The following is a 21701-nucleotide window of genomic DNA, read 5'->3' on the forward strand; positions in this document are numbered from 1 at the left end:
CTGAACCAGAGGAAATGCACAAAGAAAAGCAGAACACTGGGTGCAATAAACCCTACTCTTTCTTTACACAATGTGTTCTTGAATTTTTTCATGGTTTCACCCATTTTAGTATTTAATTCACAGCTGTCCCTGATTGATAAAAGAGAACAGAACTCCTCCAGTGCACGTCTGTACCAAAATTTAACCCTTGCACCTGTGGAACGAGTAACTCCTCCTGCATAAAGCGAAGTCTTTGGCCAAGCAATCTGGTGAAGTGCACGAGCAGACTGCCAGCAGCAGTCAGGTGTTTGCTGCTAACCACGAACCCTAAACATTTTCCTGAAATAACAGGTACCAGTTCCTTCCCCCTGACTGCAGCAAGTACCACGTGTGCTGGCTCTTGCAGTTCAGAAGGGAACTATTAAACTTTATTTCCAATGGACTGAAGCAAAAATGACTTGATTGGGCCTATAAGCCACTTCAGTTAAGTACATCAAGTTTCTGAGTCACTTCCACAATGCTTCCAACTCAACATGACTTGTTTTTATTTTCTTCAGAAACAGTTCTAGTCATGTTAATAAAACTTGAATTAGAACTTTAATTTTGTTTTATATCACAAAAACCAGCATCTCCCCAGAATAATGGACAATACCTAAGTTGTTCTACAAGAAATCCTGGAGAGAGAGCTCTGCAAAGGGATCCTTTCCTGAGGCTCTGTGAGGACTCTGACTGGAAGGGCTGGATGCTGCAGACAGCTAGTAGGAAAGACGACAGAGAAAGGGAAAGAAAAAGAAAAAAGGTCTCAGAATGACAGAATATGAAAGCTGAACGTGTAATGAAAGGACAAGGGGAGGCTAAGAGGCAAACTTGGCAGAAATCAACTATTAAAACAAGGTGTTTGGTCATATGGAAAACAGAAAGCCTCTTCAATGGTTGGTGTAATGCAGAAACAAGCTGGACATGACCCTCCATAAAGGAAACTTCAATTGGCAGTTGCCAAATAAGCAGATAACCTCGCACTTTCACAGCAGTTTTCTTCGAAAGAAGATACAAAACATTAAGCCTGACACTCCTGTGAAACAGGTTAGCACTCTCCCTGCTCTACTGCCAAACTACATCCTGGCAGGGAGAGATGAGACTGGGGGTCTGGCCAGAGCATGGCAGCTTTCCAGGTGCCTTCTCCAGAAGAAATGGCTCTCAGCATCTTTTCCTCTCAAAATCAAATGTGTATAAAAAGAAGCTGGAGAGCAGACAACGGATAATTGTCAATGTGGGGCCTAGAAGGAGGACATGGGATATGTTCTGGGGGTGGAAAAAAATAAACAGATGAGTTTGTCAACTGCTGCCGTTTTAGGTGAGAACTTAAGACTGAGACCAGTAGTCCATACTAACAAAAATCAAATCCTATAGCCATGTATTTAAAGCACCGCACTACAAATTCAGCCATATAAGCACATAATTTACTCTAATACTGGCATTCCAGCTGCTGCTGCTGAAAGGGACCGATAATCTGCAGGCTGTAATTGCAGGAGTATCTGCTATTTGTTATTTTTTTTAGCCCTTTTCCTTCTCTGTTAGTGCTTTCCCAGTTATAAATGGTGCTTTCCCAGTTATAAATGGTGCTTTATTAAATTGTTTGCTCTCCTCCCTCAGAGCTTGCATGTTTTTGCAGTTACAAATAAAAGTCAGCTTTCTCCATTTCAGATTCCACCACTTTAACAGTTTACTCAGAGTCACTAATCACCAGTGCATATTTGCACTTCATACCCACTGCAAAAAGCATCGTATGAAGACGTGTTTTCTTTGGAAACACTGAATGCCTGCCAACCTACGCATGACAGGGAACACGCTTATGGGAACTGCTTGCAGAAGTGCCCAGAGTGTAAATATTGTCATTGCAAATTTAAATTTTTCATGTTAATCTCTACCTCAGAAACCACGTGAGGAGGAGGAGTTCTTTCAGGATCAGTACTCTCTATCTGGGTTGGAATCTTCATCTCCCTCCCGAAACCCCACTCCCAATGGGGCACTCGGATCCAGTCCCCATAAACAGATTATGGAGGAGTCATGAGACAGAATGGGAAGTGCTTGAGAAGCAGCTTCAGGATGTCAGAAGTTCCCCTTTTAAACTTGGTTGTTCCCTTTGGAAAGCCGTAGCTCAACACACCCCACCGCTCTCCAGGATTTGAGCCAGACTAAGGATCAAGTCCACCTGAGTCGTAACTTCAGCAAGGCAGGCCTGCTGCGACTGGACTTCGTGAGACATTCTGCCTCTTCACGGTCAAGTGGCTTGAAGTGACAGATTAAAACTTCTGTTAAATTGAGTTGGCAAATCTCCAATTGGTATCAAGTCCAAAGTAATGTCCCAGTTTGAAAGCAGTGTGGAAGACTGGTAGGTTTAGAGCTCTGTCATTTGTGCGACATCAGCATGTAACCAGAAACAGAGGTGAAATTTCAGGAAGCCTTTTCAGGTTAAATACTGGGAAAAAACTTGACAATGCTACTTCCTAGATGCCACAGACAAATTCAGACAAGACAGCACCTTACAGTAAAAACATATTTTAACTAGATACCTCTAATTATTAAAAAGGAGGCCTAAAAAAAAAAACCCGTGGAAAGTATAGGTAGCCAGTTTCCTACATTGCAACTATCCAGAATACCGCTTATAAATGTATCTGAAAACCAGAACCTACTTTAGCAATTTCTAGGGAGAAGCATTTAAAACAACAGCACTGGCCATCAGTTTCTCTAGCACTCATGTGTCCAGAACTGTGGATTTAGCCTCCCTACTGCCCAGCACTCGTGTGATCTGAAATGCAACGTACTGTGCTGGATCAGACCCAACGCTTAGACTCCAACATCAGTCGTCACTTCTCGCTGCTTCCAACAAAGACAAAAACTCCCCGGAGTCACAGTAACACAGAACAACCCCTCCATAAGCGAGTGTTGTGCTGATTCCCATCATTAGCTAGATACTGGTTTCTCATTAAATCTGTCAGGCTGTTATATTTTAGGATTAATATGCCAAAAGCAGCACCTGTAAAGTCTACTTCCTGGCATGTCTGTCCTGAACTTCATACCCTGGTTCTTCCAGTTTCAAAAAAATCAAACCACAACTCAAAGCCAATAACCCCCACAAAACCAACTTCCTCATTTGCACATTTACCCATTCTTCAACATCACCAGGTGATCACTCCTACTACTTCTTCCGTACAATTCAGTGACATTAACAACTGCAGTGTTACAATTCACACAGATGCTGGCAGCAGGCCAAGTAATTTCTTTATTCTATTTTAAATCTTAAAATTTTCACTACCCAGCTGCTTGCCTTCCTAAGGCTATGTCTTTTGGGGGTAATCAGACCAGAATATGTAACATTTGCAGGCATACCACTGGTTTGTCACTATTGTACCATTTTATATTAGCCAACACAATAATGTTTTTGGTGGTGGTGAACATTCAAGCACTGCTACTGTGCACTACGACGCTCAGGTCTTACAAAGGGTAGTTATATTCCAGTTAACTGTACATCATTCAAATGTGGTTTGTCTGAAATTTTCTGCATTTGCAGTACTGTACCACATCTGCCATCACTCTGGCTACTCTTTAACCTTGTTTGGACCATTGATTCAGCTTGTCCCTCCCTCACACACACACTCTCCCCCCGCCCCTGCCAGCTAAGATTTAATCAAACAACTATGACCATTCTCACTGTTCTGGGTAGCACGATGTAACATCTTGCAGTAAGGGAAGTCTGCTATTTTATCATGATGAAAGCTATTCTTTCTCAAGCGTGAAATACTGACCCTAATACAAGATAAGTGAATTCAAAGAAAAAAGGTACACACCAGTTTCTTTTAAAACTACGAATACCTTCTGCACCTAGATTTTCAAAGAAGCAACTGTCCTTGTCTCATTCCCAACTGTTTAAAATTATTTTGCCCTTAAAAAAGCCAAACTACCCTTGCTTCTGATCACAACAAGTAGAAATAAAGTTGCATGCATGTAAACAGAACACTTGAAAGCAAGGCAAAATAGGTGCGGCTAGAGAGAGGAAAGGTATATTTATTAAGACAAATCCTTAAGACTATCAAGTTAGGAACACCAGTTCAAGTTATAAAGAAACTGCACAACATTGGGATGCTTATTTTACCAGTCTGTATAGAAAGCAGGAGGAGTTCCCAACACACAACTCGTCAATATAATTTTTCAGCAACTTCATAACTGTCATTATGCTTTTAAGTACCTTCAAGTTTCTTTGCTGCAGACAGCAGCCAAGATCTTTCAGCAGACTAGAGGTAAGTGATATAATCTGGTGCTTTACACATAAACATGAAAAACAATTTAGTTTTTGGCAGTGATGACACCATGGACAAAATAATGGTGTTCAGAGTGATCCAGGTGGGATGTAGGCAGTTTGAATAGCGTGCCTTTCAGATAACCATTATGTGTTCTTTAAGATTTGTTTACTTACCCCAAGAACACATTTTATTTCTTTATCTTCCTATTTCTATTTCTGGCACAACGGGAGTATTAACTAAACCTAAACAGACAAGTATGTTCTCTGACCCACCCCAAGACTAAGCATACAGTAAGTTTAGTGTAATAATATTGTAATTCCCCTCCGTGGCCAGACATTAGCAAATGCCACCTCTGCTGTATATGGGGAAGAAGCTCTCACATGCAGCCTTTGTTTCATTTAAGTTGCTTTATTGATGTCAGACTTCTGAAAACACCTGCAAGCAACACAGACTGTGTGTCTCTCAGGGAAAACCCTTCCCAGCCACACAGCAAATGCTGATTCAGAGGCTGTGTTTTCCATCAAATTAATTCTCGCAGGAGCCAAACACGTTGTCAGAGAAGCACAATAAATACAGCTCTACACACCTCACTTGTGACCAATTGCTCTTTCTCCTGTTATGACAGCCAGTGGGGATTCAACCCAGACCAAGCCCTGCAATGTCAAATGAAGCAGAAAGGCTCACCTGGCTATTCAGACCTACCTACCCGTTTATAACTGAATTGGGCAGGTAGGCAGATATATATTTTTTTAAAGGGACATTTTGGGAATTGCACAAAAAAACCTCTTATCCTTGAGGATCCTTTAACTTGTTCTCTAGTTAAGAAGCATCAAAACCACTTTTTTTCCTACTGAAACAGTATAAAACTCATGTGAAAGATACCAAATCACTTAAGCAACAGTGAATGTGCAAAGCAGCTCTCAGAAGTCCAAAATAAAGTCAATTGAAAATTGCATTTCTAAAGAAAGCTAACAGCATCCCTTTGAAATAAAGCCTTTAAAATAAAATTTAAAAATCTCTCCACAAGGCTCCATTTTAAGGAAGACAATGAACATACTGCCCACTGTCAGCACACAGCACAGCCTCTCCTGCTAAAGGATCAGATTCAGGCCCTGAAAAAGGTTTGAAGCTCTTTTTTCTTCTAACCTACCGCTGAATTCATTTCCCTCCGCACTCCAGTCCCAAAACATGCGTATACTCCCCACGCATACACCAACATACACCTGAGTGAAGTTATACATGCATGTTTTTAAATAGTCACCTAAAGAGAGCTTTTCATAGCGAGATCAAAATACAGCCCCAATGTGTTATATTTTTCTAAACGAGTTAAGATGTACAGTGTGAACTTTGACAAAGAAACATTTGACTGGTAAGTAAAACCACAATGTTAATACTGGAGTTCCAATCTGCCACCTAAACTTGGCTCTGCCTCTAACTACAGTTTACAAGCACAACAAAGTCTTAATGATTTCAGTGTTTTCTGAAAATAATATGATGGTGTTCGAGGTTGTCTGTCCCCCACCCGCTCCATTTATTTTAAAAATGTTTCTCTGCAAAAAACTATCTTCAGGTGGCTACTGGGTTAAAAAAGTGGGTTCAGATAAACTTCCCAGTGACAGAAGTTTGCAAAACAAACAATAAAAGGTACGATTCAACTCCAGTCAGTTCTTCTCAGTGTTCAGAGTAACCCTTCAGCACACACTCTTGTTCCAGTACATTAGGGAATGAATCTATACACAACGTATCACAAGAAGCAGAAGAGCAGGCAATTTAGGGAACACTCCATTTAACATAACACCTTACTTAACAGGGAAAGGCCAGATAGATTGGTATAGCTACTGAGTATCTTCACTGGAAATACTGTCTTCTGTTAAAACACCGAGGAATACAGACACCTTTAGAGAACACAATGGTGAAAACTGCCATGAACATGCCATGTGCCTCCCCACTGAGAGTGGTTAGTACTAACAACCAGGTGTTGGGTTGAAGTTTCACCAGGTTTGATACCATGTTCTTTTCAAACCCATCTATAACAGTCACAGACTGAAAAGGCTCCACGCACCCTGTCTGTCCCCTGCTAAATGCCGTCATAAAAGCATGCAGCTTACCCTTAAAAAGTTTACAGCTACTGCCAGACTTGGTTACTTTATAATCTAATACTTTTAGTATAACGGGTCAAAGAACAGTGCCACATATACTTAGGAAAAAGCTGGAACAGCACAATCTCAAAGCCACACTTAGAGGTAAAGCAACAGAGAACACAAACTTTGGGGAAAAAGCCTGTCTTCAGCAAACAGCACAGACATTAACTATTCTTGTCCTTTCACTGGGGTGTTGAGGATAATCTCAGACACATTCCCAGAAAAACAATGCCTTAAAACACTGTCCTCTTTGCTTCAGTAAAACAAACTTGATGCTGCCAACCCGGACATAAGAAGCAGGCTTGTACAATACATCTGTCCAACACAAGAATATATTAAAATACTTTTAAAGAAACTGACCCAGCTGTAATCTGTTCCTAGCACCAATGATTTTGAATATACACACCTGTGCTCCCGGTACAGGGCCAAAAGGGTTTGGTGGTCTCATGACTGGCTGACTGTATATTAAAGTTGGCTGTGTCATTACTGGTATGCCTCCCATCTGTGATGGCTAAAAAAATCCAGACAACATCAAATCACACATAGGATTAATACATTGCAAATATTTAAGGAGAGAAATGAAAATGGTAAATGGGTGAAAAGTCTTGGTTATATTCGATACATGCAATCATATAAGATCTTTCTACAATATTCTGCAAAAAAAGGTAATACTTTTATGTGTAATAGGTCAAAGCACAGTGCCACATATACTTAGGAAAAAGCTGTAATAGCACAACCTCACTAGAAAGGAACATTAGAGCCATTTCAAGGAATACTCTCAATAACAACTGAGCCCATTTAATCTCTTGCTGCAAAGATCCAAAACAATAAAATACTTGTTTAAGCACAAGCATTTGTGCTGGTCCCCTTGCTCCCAAAAACGAGGTGTGACAACACTTCCCTGTCTGCCTTCGAAAGTACAAGAACATTTTTACAGATATCAACGCAGAGCTGACAGAGTTCAAGAAAAATTGAAAACTGAGAACTATATGTATGATTAATGTTGTCATTATGCAATCAAAGTCTAAAGTGTGACTGGCTGAGCCAAATTAAGAATTTAACATATATGAATGGTCTAAGAAATGAGGGGGTTTTTGTTTAGGTAGACGCCCATCTCTGGTGCTGCTTTTGCCCTTCCCTCAGGCTCAGGCTGATACCCAGCAGCAGTCCTACTGAAGCAATCCCCATGCCAAGCAGCTTTTCCTTGACTAATCCCACTGGTACTCCCATCACGCCAACTACCTGCCTGGGCAATAACATGAACCCATTCAAGAAACTTTCCCTGATGAAAACACCCTATGAAAAAAAAGTTAAAAATAACTGCTGGCACAAGGAAGACACAGGAACCAGCAGACAAGGAATTGTAAAGGTACTAGTGAAATTGCCTGTCCCAGTATGCCCTCACCAAGGCACTGCCTGCTACTAGGCTGCTGCTTAGAAACAGCCATGCTCAAAACTATGGTACCTACTACAGCTTTTAGGAAAAATTAAACACAAGAGCTGTAAAATTGGCCAACGTTTCAGAAATTCCTAACAGTAAACATCCTGAGTAAAGTTTGAATGAGCCAGGATGGTTTTCAGGTTGTGTTATAAAGCTTACTTGGTCATTCTGTAATGGCCCATCTTGCCCATCTGCCCAGGCGTTGCACGCTTTAGAACAAGTAACAGCAACTCAGGGTAACAGAGCTAAGGCTCCTATTAATTCCAGTTTCCATTTTACATTGGCATTTAAACCCCGCGATGAAAGCTGCTTTATGAAACAAGCAAGATTACATTCTATACTATATATATAGTTAACGATATGTATATAGTGCATAGGAAGTAATACATATAGTATAATGTACATGTTACCTTCCCCAGCTGCTGAATCAAAATAACTAAGAAAATGCTTCCAGTACAGTCAGTGCAAAGTGGGTAGATCAAGTTTGAATCAACACTAAAGATGGTTTAACCACAACAACTTTGCACAGAACATACTACAGTTGTTCGTGGATGGAAAACAGGGAATATGATAGTTTCCCAAAAGACCCTCAGGAACATAGTTGACCATTTCTGCAGTTCACTTACTGAGCATATACAAATGTTAAGTCATTAATTTGATTATATGATGAAATATTTAGCTTATTTTCATTATACTAATCTGTGAGCCCTTTAATAGAATAATTCTTCTAAGGAAGTTCTCCCCCTTTATTCACCCAGCAAAGCTGTGCTACATAAACACCATACCAATACAGAAGAGTTAAGGCATATAATTTCAGAAATATTTTAGAATTTGAAATAAGATCAAAAATTTGAACAACTTTTCAGACCAACAAGCAGCAAGGTCAGATTTATGTCAGAAGCCTTCCAGTACTGCTGTGTCACCAAGAGATTCAATTCTCAGTTGACACCACAGCACATGGCAGTGTCACAGACTTGCAGTTTTGTAGCATTGATAATTAGATTTAAGGAAGGTTTCACTTGACCGATGAAACATTCCTGTTGCGAATGCAGCTATCTATACTCACATGATATACTCACAGCCCACCAAGAATGTCTTAATATAAAAAAGTTTATGAAAAACCAAATGAGGCAAGAAAGGGCAGTCGTAATTTCGAACAATAACCACTGAAGTAATTCAGAAAACCAGGACTTAACGATTTGGTGAAGAATAAACCAATATGAGCTGAAATTCAGTCTTCAGTAAAATGGTTCAGAAAAACAACTGCTACCAAGCTATAAGCAATCAAATGATATACAGCATCTGACTTGAGTGACAGGAGTTCCACTCACCATCCCATAGCCCATCATTCCCGTTGGCGTTGTGGCAGGATATGCCATTACAGGTGGTGCCTGGTGTGAAAAACAGTGGTGAGCTGAGAGGAGAAGAGATCAGCTGCACACTGGCAAGACATTGCTTTCTAAGGGTCAACTGCAGCACTTAGCTTACTATGAATATAGCAAAGAATAAATAGGATTTGCAATCTTGTGTTAAGACTGTATCCAAATTATTTCAGATGGAATACAATACCTAAACTAAAGTTTCTAGGCAATCGCAGCAAATCTGATTATGTATTTGCTTTTAACCTGTTACAATTCTGGCTGACTAAACTGCAAGCTACCATTCTCTCAGCATCCTGTTTGAAGAACACAGTATGAGACACAGAAGTTTGAGAGAAAATATTCAGGAAGCAGAAGCATTTTTTTAATCCTGTGAAGTATATACTTATATTTCAGTATCAGAAGTAATGGTGCACAAGGATTCTTAAGAGAATTTTAAAGACTGAAAGACCAAATGGCCATTGCTTCTGCTGACACTACAGGAGTTCTCTTCTGTCTAGCCAGGATGTACACGCTATGGGGATTCTCCTACCATGCTGCAATATAAGTTCAACTCTAACATGAATATCTGACTTGCGTTGTCTCTCACTCACCCACTTAGTACAGTGAATTTGAACAGGTTAAAATCCCTCTTAGTACCTTGCAATGTGTTTATATTACCCTTAACCTAATTTGACTTTTTTGAAGTTACAGTAAGATTGCTGTCAACAGACAAAACCTGGGGTGAAGCTACATGTTGTAAACAACTTGGCAACACACACATAGAAAAACAGCTGATAACTCTTAGAAAAACACATTAAAGACAGTTCTCCATATCCTAACCATATTCTTTGTTCTACAGCTTCATTATCCACTTTCTAAATCAGTATTAACTCTTACAAAGACAAAAAATGTTTTTTTTCCCCCGATTATAAATCGGTGCTTAGAAATATTCAGGGATCTTGCTGTCTATCCACTCCACCTTCTTTTACCCTCTCCTTTAAGAAAAACCAGTCTAATTTTCATGCTATTGCTGTGGGGATTACTATTCATGACAACACAAAGACTGTATGCATTTCTTAGTATAGAGATTATTGATACAGAAAATAGGGAAGAGACAAAATATTAATAATACTGAATTAAAGTAGATAAATTCAGCAAAGCTGCTTCTGAATTCAGTTCTAAGGTATCAGCTGCCTTTTCATAGATAGTAGCCAGTTTTAGTGGCATTTTAATTGCCATCAGATTTCCCTGATTGAGAATTACCTAGACTGTGTACTATCCATATACTTCACACAGCTGCCAAAGCTATCCTGAAAATTACTTTTTTTTTTTTGCTTTGCTTATGTATCCACACCTACACACACACAAACATGCTGACTAAATTGATTTTTGAGTGCTCAAGTATGGACCTACCATCCTTTAGTTACAGAGTTACCCTGCAATAAAAACAGAATACAGGGAAAGACCAATATCACCATTGGCATAAAGAAAAAAAAAAATACTTTGAAATGAAAGACTGCATTCCTCAGACAGCAAGCACAGGTTATTGCTTGCCCTTTGTAAACCGTCAGCATGGATTTTATTTTTTCATATGAGCATTAATGACATATTGGTCTCTCCCCAACTAAAAAAAAAATATTAAAATCAAGGTCTACCGTAAACGTGGATAAAGTGCCAAGTATAACAGAAGCCCGTGAGGTTTCATGCAGTTATTCAAACACAAACATTTTTATCTTCATTCAAAGTTCACCAAGTGCATTAAAGGCAGCACAGACACACACCCCAGCTCTCTGGCAGCAAATGGTACAGTTTAAAGCAAGGAAAAATAATCTTGGTATTTCCCATGCCATCATTCGAGTCAAGAGCCTGCAGACCACCTATGAAGTTTGTGTATGCTAGAAAAAGCTCAATTTTTGGCACACCAAAGATTTTAAAATGAGAAATGTGTAAATAGCAAGAAGGTTATGAGATTCTGCAACAGCAGTGGTTAATATCAGCATGCCAGTCGATTGCAAAAAGGCTGTGGGTTGTTTCACTTACGTATTGTGGAAAATGCATGCCATTCTGTATTTCCCAGGGAGAACAATTACATAATGCAATAACACTGGATTAGAAGCAAATACTTACACAATGGAATATACACAGATAGCTTTTTAGTTCACAAATACATTAAATGTTTACCCCAACACATTCTTGTAATTCAAGTCATTTACTGAGACAGCATACACCTGTGACACTGTCATCGTTATTAGGATTGTAATTGTGTTGCACAGTCCATTTATTTGGTATATGCCTTTTTCCCAAAGACGAGAAAGCCTTATTTTCAAAAGCATATCTATTTAGCAAGCAGCAGCAACTCCACAATAAATAGACCAGCAGAGGAAGATAATTTTTTTCCCCTCAATTATTTCTGTTTCAAGATTTTTATGTTAATACAACAGTTTCACAGGCACTGTCTCAACAGTATCTCTAAATAAAAGCTGTTAAGTGTAATGACTTATCACAAGAAGATGTATATACAAGACACGAGTTATTAAACAGATTCAAGCACACAAGTAAACTCAAACCACCAGTCATTAAAGCAGGTGAGTAGTTACGGTTTCTTCAACATCTACACACCCTCCGGTAAGGTCCACAGACACTTCTCCCTACATAAACGTAGCGAGTTGATAAGGGACACCCAGCAGGGAAGAAGGTGGTGGATCCAGAGAAACAAGGTCTCTCTTTCCAAATCCACAATGCTGCATTATTACACTGCAGATTCAACCTCCCCCAGTGAGTTCTAGTCAGATGCAATAAATCCTCGGGGGCGGTCTGTTACCTGTTCTGTCCATGCACAGTTCTTCAGGTCATTGGTGAAAAGTTGAGTAGAATTCACATGCAAAAATGTTCTGTTAGCATTGTGAAAACTACTCATAAACTCTCGACCTCGGGGGGGTTTTTTTGGCATGTGACTAAGAACCCCCACTCTACATTCTATCCAAAAATTCTTGCCAATACTACCTGCTACAATAGACACTATGAAGTTGATAGCTAAAATTGACATGCATTAAAAACAAATTGCACACATCAGGGCAGGAAAGCAGTAGTTACGTACATTAAGAAAGCTATAGCCCACATCACTGCAGACACCTCTACAAGTATCAAGAGAATTAATCACTCGGCCCATGCTCAGCCCCAGAGCAGGCTGAGCTGTAATTTTATACATACATACTTGACATATCAGTGCACCTGAAGAACGGAGTTTTTACACTTCCACTTTTCTATACTGCAAAGTGCTCCCCCCACACCACTGGGATTCAGTTTTGTATCAGTTGAGTGAAACACCAAGGCTGCTACCTTGCCATGAGAGAGGCTGGTCAAACACTACTGGAGTTTATGCTAAACCTCTACGTGTCACATCCCAGACTTTTTACTAGAACCGTGAAGCACAGAAAAACAAATCCAAGCAGTACACATCTCAAAGTGACCAGTCCTTCAATTTTCTAGTACCCTTTTACTGCAATTATAGATTACTCTCAAATTTCTCTGTTCTACATCAGCCTGCATATCTAAGTTGCAGGGAACCAACTATTTTAAAATGAGTATTTGCTTACCAATGTTGGAGCATTCCACGCAGTTGTAGGTGCAATCTTGGGTTGCCAGTTGGAACCACCTGTTAGTTTCTTTTCACCTGGCTGAGTCCAGTTTACATCACTTTAAATAAATTTTTTTAAGAATTGTTAGAAAACATTGGATTTTGTTACAAAACTCTCTCAACACTGTCTTCTCTTGGAAATGTGGCTTCTTTTGTCAGGGAAGAAACTCTTCTAGGAAAGGAGTTAATAAAAAGTCTTGTGACAGCTTAGCTAGGAAAAGTAAGGTAAGATGTTTAACATGAGCCACCTCATGCTTCATCTAATCTGAGTCAAGTTCCCCAGCACAGGTAAACTAATCTTTCCTTGGGTCAAGATAGTTTAGGTTAGGAGCAACTGCATACTAGATTTCTGAATAATTTCAGAGTTGACACAGATGGTCCCAGTAAGCCTAAAATTTGCTAATCACATTCTCAACTTTGCTGCTAGAGCCTATTCTAGAACACGCCATGTTTCAAAATTCACTTGTCTAAAGGTCAACCACAAGAAGTTGGATGATGTAGTTTCACAATCTTTAATACAGCTCTGCACACACTCAGGTCACACAAAGTATTTAAGGTGTGCTAAGATTACCTGCACCTACAAAGAAACATTTTGATGAACTCATTTCTTAAGTATATACAAAGCCTGAAAGGAATCCAAGACAGGAGGACATCTTGCCTGCTGACATCACTGTCAGTACCACTCAGACTACAGTCACCTTCCAACAGCTCTCAACAGTTCATTATACCTTGTATGAGAAACAAAGTACAGTCCCAAATGTGCTCTGAAGGTTAATACTGTGTTGTTACACACAGGTTTGAACCTATACTCTCGTGGAATTTTACTATCAAGAAAATGAAAATGTTCAAGTCTTGATTAAGCGTACTCACTTTTTAGTAGTTCCATTTCCAATGCCCAAATCTGTCACAAATTAGAAAAAGATACTATTGAAATCCTATTCATTTAAAAGAATTAAGTAAGTATTTATATGATAGTGGTTCAATACTTACTGCCTACAAGATTGGCTAAAGATGAATCCAGGTCATCTGACACTAATTTGTTAGGTGGTACTTTGGCAACTGGAAGACTCTGGTTTTGAGAGGCCACTGTTGGTTTTAGGAGACCACCTAGTTCATCAAAGCCTTGGAATGATAAACATAAGAGAAGTGATTTGAATCACCAGCTTCTCATGAATGTTGTGACATTCAATTAAATACACAGCAAGTTCAACACAATGGTTAAATACAAAATTTAACCTACGCTATACAAGAAGGATAAAACTTATTATGCCTTTTGATAAAGGAGGAGATACTCACTACAGAAAGGACATTTCACTGGTTTAATCTACATGACATCAATTTGACATGGAATGGATTCATGATGACTGCAAAGCAATCAAAGTGTGAAACAAAATAAAGAATAAGTATCTAAAGTATGTCAATCTTATAAAAACAGATGTGTATTTGCTTTTAGTGGATGACTGGTTTATCCAAAAAGAATCCAACGTCAAGAGTTCAATCTCAAAAGACCAGAAAATATTTGCCTCCTAGATGCTCAAAAGAGAAGAAAGAGTACTAACTATGACTACAACGCAGACTGTGTATGTTTTGATAATTTCTCATTTTCTGAACTAATCTTAACATAAAAAGAGTAACAGGTAGGCAAAGAAGTGCTAAAAATGTGTCGCACAGATATATAAAATAAAGATGCAACTTTAAATCTGTCAACCACACTCTACAGAGACTTAATTTCCATTGACAGCATGTAAAAATGAAGGCTGTTCACTGTATGAAGTTTTAATGCACAAAATAGTTAAGTGAAGGAAATAAATAAACATTTCAGCAGGGTGCACACAGAAACAGTGTGTAAGGAAAAATGATTTGATTAATAAAGAAAAACTGGATGAAGAATGCTGCTATTGACCTTTTAAAGTCAGCTTTCTTTTCTTCAGCTGGAACACTGTCACAACAGTATGAGTAAATACAGATTAAGAGATTTATACCTCAAGAATAAAAAAAGTTAAAGGACATACATCATCTATTTTAGAGTCTTACCACCAGAATCTAGGACAACATTAGAAGATTTATTTCCAAAGACAGACTCAAAGTCAACATTAAGGCCTGCTGATGGCTGTGGTTGAGCAACAGGAGATGGAGTGAACCCTGTGGGGAAAAAGAAAGAAGTTGAATGTTTTTATACAGCATTTCCCATGAATCCATCTTCTTTATGCAAGACAAACCAAATAAATATGTAGATTAAGTACCACTGAAAGACTAGGAATCCCTCAAAGGTCCAGATTACACCCTGACACTGAGAAGTATTTAAGAGAAAGAGCTGGAAGCAGTTTGTTTGGAGTTTATTTGAAGTCACTCCTCCAAAGAAGGCTTTTGTCTCAAAAACTGGACAGATGGGCCATAAGACATTCCTCATCCCCGCAGCTGCTAAATCTCTGGACTAACTATTCACATCTTCCTTATTCTTTTACCAAATACTTACAATAAAATTATTGAGGAAATAATCACCATGCTTCTCCAGGGAAAGAAACTGGCTGGGTACAGAACCTGTTTCAAGATTAGTTGCCTGAAGATTACTCCCTCCATGTTTTGTATTAGTTGTCTTACTTCTCAGATACAGCTAGAGTAAGAGCCAAAGCATCCCACACTCTTAATACTAACAATTTTTATAGCACTTAGCTATTTTTGGACACACCTTTCGCAGGCAACCATGTTTTGCAGGTAAGTTTCTAGTAATTATGGCAACATCAGGGGAGTTAAAGCCAAGTTTCAACTCCTATTTCTGTCTGAACTTACTCCATTTGTCTCCTATGTATTTGTAAAGCGGTGTTCTCCAAATACGCAATTTTTTTCAATACTGCGAAGATTTACTGCAGTACAAAGCATTGTGTATGATGTTCAGCAGTACTGATAGTTCAGTAATATGAAAGTCAGTACTGATTTGTTTCTAGAATTTTATTCTTTAATGTTATATATGATTACGCACACAAGCGTGCATGTACATCATCTTGATATTCAGGCAATTACAGAAATAATTATTACTTTATATGAAAAGGACCAAAGAAAATGCAATGCCATCTTGACAACTAGTTATTCCCATTTCTAAAAGAAAATTTTGATGATATTGGGAAATAAAAGGATCACAAGTACATCAGCAGTAAAACATCGCAGTGAGCGCAAATAACTGACCAAGAATACTTCTTCAATTTTGTTTAGCTTGCTGTGACAGCACCTTATTTCAATCTTAACATTCTCCTGAAATGTCACATTTCACCTAAAAAATTAATAACTATAGGATATTATCCTTGAACATAAACTTCACAGAAATATGGGTTACTTGTCCCTTCCTATTTGTCTTAAAGGAACATACAACTCATAACTCAAAAGCATCAATCTCTAAGAACCTGAGCAATGTACTTTTCATTAAATCAAGGAAAACAGCATACAGCAAAACATGTGAAGCAGTAATGTGGAAAAAAGATAGGGAGTAAATAACAAAACAAAATGAGTATCTTTATGACAAGTATACTGTCAGGTGTAACAAGCCATTTCAGAGACTCTGCATTGCAGATAGGAATTCTTTTGATGGGATGTCATGCAACTCTTAAAACCATGCGTGTACCAATAGAAAACCTGACTTACAACAGCTCATATTTTTCTTTAGAAAATGGCCTTAACTGAAACAAGCAGAGTTTCCTGCTCTTGCATTTTAAGAAGTTCCAAGTTGTATGAAGCTAACGAGATGAGACAAACCAGAAGACAAAACAATACACAGGACTCCTTTGAGTCAGCCTCTGAAAAAGATTAAATCCTACTCCCAGTATCAACCACCAGCCCAGGGCATTTTGTCTAACATGGATGTTTTGAAAGGTGCAAAGGTCAGTATTTTTAATGGAGTTCCTTCGAGGGAATAAACCAACAAGACTTGATGGAAACTAATCATCCTGCTTTTTGGATATGGAACAAAGGGAAGAAAGTCATGAGTAGTATTCAACCTTTCGTTGAATTAATTTAGCTAATTTCTATTCAAAGACACTAAACCAAAATGTGACTTTATGGAGCTTTTAAGAACTAACTCTTCCACAAACCATTTACTGAAGGGATTCCTAAACCTTGCATTACAACAATGTTAACACTCCCTGTTCCACCTGGTTTAGGCAGATTATCACCTGTCACAGTCCACAGCCTGTTTGGCAGCTGTCAGGATGGTATTCCAGAACCAGCATTCGTACTGGGTCACTATACAGCCATTACACAGCTGCACAAATGATTAGCCAGTAATTTAATGAAGCAAGTACCTCTTTCTCATGTTCTGTTGCAAAGCTTTGTACTAGTTTAGTGCACTGTTTAAGAGTAATATAACAACAGAAATGCCATAAGCAGCAAGAACATCCCAATCCCTTTATATTAAAAGCAATGAGGCAGAGTAAGATGAGAAGATACTTATAACATGCAAGTTTTTTGCGTGATATGTAGCAACATGTAAACTACAAGAGATCCTGAAATGGGGAGATACTCATTTCATGTTTAGACTCAGTAAGCCTTAGTTAAGCACAAACTGGAAAAATATATACCATTTGTGACAACGCACCTAGCACAAGCACATGAATAAAGGTTGGAGCCACTATAACAATGCAGTTCTGTAGCCAATGACATACCTACTAATTCTAGGTACACGCCACATTCAAATTTCTGTGTTTGTGGTAAGGCTGTATCCCATTACCTACCTCCAAATAGACCAGCTACAGAAGAAGGCTCATTGCGGAAATGAGAAGCATTAGGGTAAGCTTGAGGACCACAAAAAGAATCTGATAAGGCGTGTCATACAAGAGAGAAAGCCAGGAAAGGAGAAGAGGGAGAGTTACAGAAAGAGAACCAAGATACACTGTTTATCTGCTACTCAAAAATTTAATTTCAGGTCAGTCTATAAATCCACATATACTCTAATAACATAGAACCAATGGAATGAAATCAACACACATCAGACACATGATAAGAAACAAGTTTACATTGTCTATAACACAAAAGGGGAAAGCACAGTTTCAGACTTACAGCTATATTAGGATAAATACTTTTTTTTTTTTTCTCAAGCAAATGCCATGTTTTACACCCTGAAAAGAAACTAGTGTAAAAGCTTCAAGGCATTTTTCTTATACCTGAAGTATAACGATACAGCCCAATAGTGGATTCATATTTGGTTGCCACAAAGGGATTTAGTTCAGTAAATGGATTGTAATGATCTAAAGAACCAGAAAAAGTTATTTTAAATCCACATTCACATTATTGTAGGACCTTGCTTGTGCTACAGCTAAAACTGCGCATTTACGTGTCACATATCAATCTGTCAGGAGGTTGCACTTTGGTTCTAGATATCTTTAGAGAATGAGACATTAGGAGAGAAGGCAGTGTATCAATGCCAACCATCTCCAGTGACTTCAGGGCTGACGGGTGATGAACACTACAAACACCAGTGAGTGCCACAAAAACCCATCAGGCTCCTTGTTCACAGCCCTGAACTGCCACAATTTTTTTGCATGACTGCAGAACAAATTACACAGAGGAAATCAATCTGATGGAATAACAACCCTACTAAAAAAGGCTGTATTTCAAATGATCGTTCTACATTCACATGAACCATACAAATTTTTCTGGAACTGTGGGAAAGACCGATTAGAAGCCTAGGCCAGATTATTACACAGTAGTACCGCTTAAAGTATTTGTATGCTACTGCCTTGGCCAACTAATCCTCCTGGGGAGTTGTGGAGAGAAGTTCACAGCAAGAGATCTTGTGCTTGATCCTGCTTACTTTCTCTCTTTACTAACCAAAGATAAGCTAGGAAACTAGTTCTCTAAGGTGACAAAGTGTAGATGGTATGAATATCTCTAAAGAGATCCCTTTGTTTTATCTCTGTTAACAAGTATCAGAGATATCAGAGATCTCTGTTATGAGTCTGGATTCTTCTGTGATCTATTCTAGTGGAGTTCAACCTGCAAAAAGAAAGCCCATGGTACAGCACAATTGTCTTTAAACCTAGCTTTGCTTAAGAACAGAACTGACATGTAATCAATTGATTTTTAGTCTATGAAAGCTAACAATTCTTCATATTGAAAAGTAATTGAATTACCATGTAGCTGCACCAACAGAAATTTTAGCAGGATTTCTCATGTGACAGCCATGCTGAATCGCCTCCAAAGTAAGATTTCAACAGTTTTAAAATGGTGAGTCATTAGTTTATTGCCTAGTAAGTAAACAGTTTGAGTAAACCACGCACCAGAATGTGCATGGCTTTACCAGTTTTGTTAATGACAACACGACTGGGGAAAAAACACCCACTGCCAAAAAAATTAGATTAAGCTCCTATGTTTAAAAAGAACATTTCAACCTGAGGAACAAAGCAGCAGCATTTTCTCTTCATTCTCAGGCATATGTAGTATTTTACCTTAAAATTCCTAATAATAAGAGACTTTATGTAAAACTGTACTCAAACGCCTGCTTTAACTAAAACTAAGTTCCTTTACATCAGGTAGAATCCCATCTAGGTAGCCAAGCAAAGAGTTTAACACCATTTTCATGGCATAATTACTAAATCAAGTTCTAACACAGCACAAAATCAGCCCCAAATGATCAGCTTTTAGTTTCTGAAAGGCCCCACAAATATACTTTAGAAACTGAAAAAAATTTTTAGGAAATAGGAAATTATTTTAAAATGGTACTTTACCAACAAACATTTCATGTGTGGGTGTCCTACTGGTGAAAGTAGATACATCAGAAGACACAGACAGATGAGCAGCATCGTTAGTTTTTGTAAGGAAAGGATTTAGGTTTGGAATGGCATCATCAACACTATCAACAGTAGCAGAAAAAGGATCTGTTCAATTCCAGAGAGCAAGAGAAAGAAGAAAAGGGAGATTGATTTAGTTACATGCTGCTTCCTAGGTATAGAAGAGCAAGAGTTAAGAAGAGTCCAGGGAGTATAGTTTTCTCCTGTCACCTCTAAACTTGGGATGACCTAGCTAATTCTTTAATTGTCAAATGGTCCAGAATTATCTGTTCTCTGCTCAAGAAAAAGACTACAGGTGTCAGCTAAAAATTTATTACTTTTTTTTAAAATTAATACCATCTTGGTCCTAAAGTGAGCTTCTTCCTCACAGTGTTTTATACTGAAAATGTTATTCCTCTTTAAACACAATCACTTTTTGCTTCACTCATTATGTCCTGATACTCGCAACAAATTCTCTGGAGCACAGACTGCCTCTTAGGATCACAGAACCACAAGTGCTAAGCGAGGATTCAATGCAATACCATCCTGAGGATAGTTTTAAAAACCCAAACAAAACCAACAGAGCTGTACTTTTCCTTCTTCTTCAAACTGTGTTTAGTTTTTTTTTTTCCTCTTACTGGGAACCATGCAATTTTCAAGAGCTATGAACACACCAAGGTAGCATACAGAACAAAAGCACTTTCCCTACTACCTGGAGCATCAGAAGCAACAAGCTTGTGGATACACCATTAGCTGCAAGCAAGCAAAAACCTTCTCTGCTTTGAGGGACAACACCCAGTGAGCAGAGATGAGGAAAATGTTCCTTATTAAAAAGCTGTCGGACTGTACTGGGGAATGAAGGAAACATGGATCTACGTGAGTCACTTCCCGAGGCATATATGAGAGTTTAAAGGTTTCCTGAGGATGGATACCATTGCCAAATACTCCTGTAACTCCAGGATCCAACAGATAAACAGGACAGGAAAGGCAGCTACAATACTCGCTGACAGAAGGAGCTGTGGTTTAACCGTCTGGCTTCAAAGCACACGGATCCTTGATGGAAAACTCAAGAACTCACTAGTGAGATCAGCAAGAGTTGCATCTAGCACTACTTGTTTTATTACAGTGCCTAGAACTGCAACTTAATCTTCTAGGCAAAACCACTACAAAGAAATGTGTGAATAATTATAGGAGAGATTTCTTGAGTACCTCAGTTTCTGGCCTGTTTTTTTAAAAACAACCCCAACCTAGTTAGATTACAGATTTATCCACAACTCTTGTAAATACTACAGTGATGTGTGCAGCAGCTTCAAAGTGTAAGTTACTTTCTCTCCCTGAATCTGATCTCCTGATTCTAAACTATAAATCCCACACAGCTTGATATCATGTAGATTTCAGTCACATTCAAGTCCTAAAAAAAATGAAATTTAAAAACCGTAACTGCATTATTCTTTGCAGGCATAATACACACTTTGATTTCCTGCAAGCTCAAGATACCTTACTCAGTTAAGACCTGACTTCTCTCTGAAATTGCCTGGCCACGTTGCAGGAGTGAAGTACCTTAAAAAGCCTTTTCCTAAATCATTCAGTCAGCAAACTGACAGTGTCAAACACTGAATAAAGGATAAGCAGAATAAGCTAATACGTATTTTCAGTATGTAACAGCAATACAAAACTTTTATTGTCTTATGTACGTTTTAGATAGTCATATTGCCACCGAACACATTTGTGGATGTGCCAATCAGCCAGACACCTGAAAGTTGCTTTCAGGTACTGCTTAAAACTAGCCTGCTCTGAATGCTATTCTAGAAGCTGTAGAACAAACAGACCTGACAATGAAACAGGTCAGGTTATCCTTTAATCAGCTCCTGCTTGTTTTTTCTGCTGCCTCTTCATATTCTTCTGATTCTATTGGTTGTCCTTGTAATTGGAAAAAATCCTAACAGATAGGTCAAGCATTATTTCCACACGGATACATCCGTTTTGCTTCTGAAGTTTAGATACAAATTGATAGCTGGCAAAGACATACACAGCTGGAATGGTCTCCAAACAATCCAAATAAACAGCTCAGATAAAACAATATGAA

General features: G+C 38.5%; 1 protein-coding gene across 12 annotated transcripts in view; it reads right to left on the reverse strand.

Moving 5' to 3' along the window:
* The window catches only part of PICALM (phosphatidylinositol binding clathrin assembly protein), a 71476-nt gene that overhangs the window by 1799 nt on the left and 47976 nt on the right, over nt 1-21701 (reverse strand). The window contains exons 13-23 of one of the 12 annotated variants that reach the window (XM_074816386.1): nt 19574-19723; nt 18011-18094; nt 17582-17662; nt 14895-15002; nt 13851-13982; nt 13731-13761; nt 12820-12919; nt 11264-11287; nt 9194-9253; nt 6828-6932; nt 632-734 (exon numbers count right to left, since the gene is read on the reverse strand). In XM_074816386.1, coding sequence (XP_074672487.1) covers nt 642-734; nt 6828-6932; nt 9194-9253; nt 11264-11287; nt 12820-12919; nt 13731-13761; nt 13851-13982; nt 14895-15002; nt 17582-17662; nt 18011-18094; nt 19574-19723 — 968 coding nt within the window. In that variant the 3' untranslated portion in view covers nt 632-641. Of the gene's footprint in view, nt 1-631; nt 735-6827; nt 6933-9193; nt 9254-11263; nt 11288-12819; nt 12920-13730; nt 13762-13850; nt 13983-14894; nt 15003-17581; nt 17663-18010; nt 18095-19573; nt 19724-21701 lie in introns of those variants that run through there. The other 11 variants (XM_074816389.1, XM_074816387.1, XM_074816388.1 and 8 more) reach the window with 11 other exon arrangements.

This window comes from Strix aluco, chromosome 2 (genome assembly GCF_031877795.1).
Source record: "Strix aluco isolate bStrAlu1 chromosome 2, bStrAlu1.hap1, whole genome shotgun sequence".
NCBI classification, from domain to species: Eukaryota; Metazoa; Chordata; class Aves; order Strigiformes; family Strigidae; genus Strix; species Strix aluco.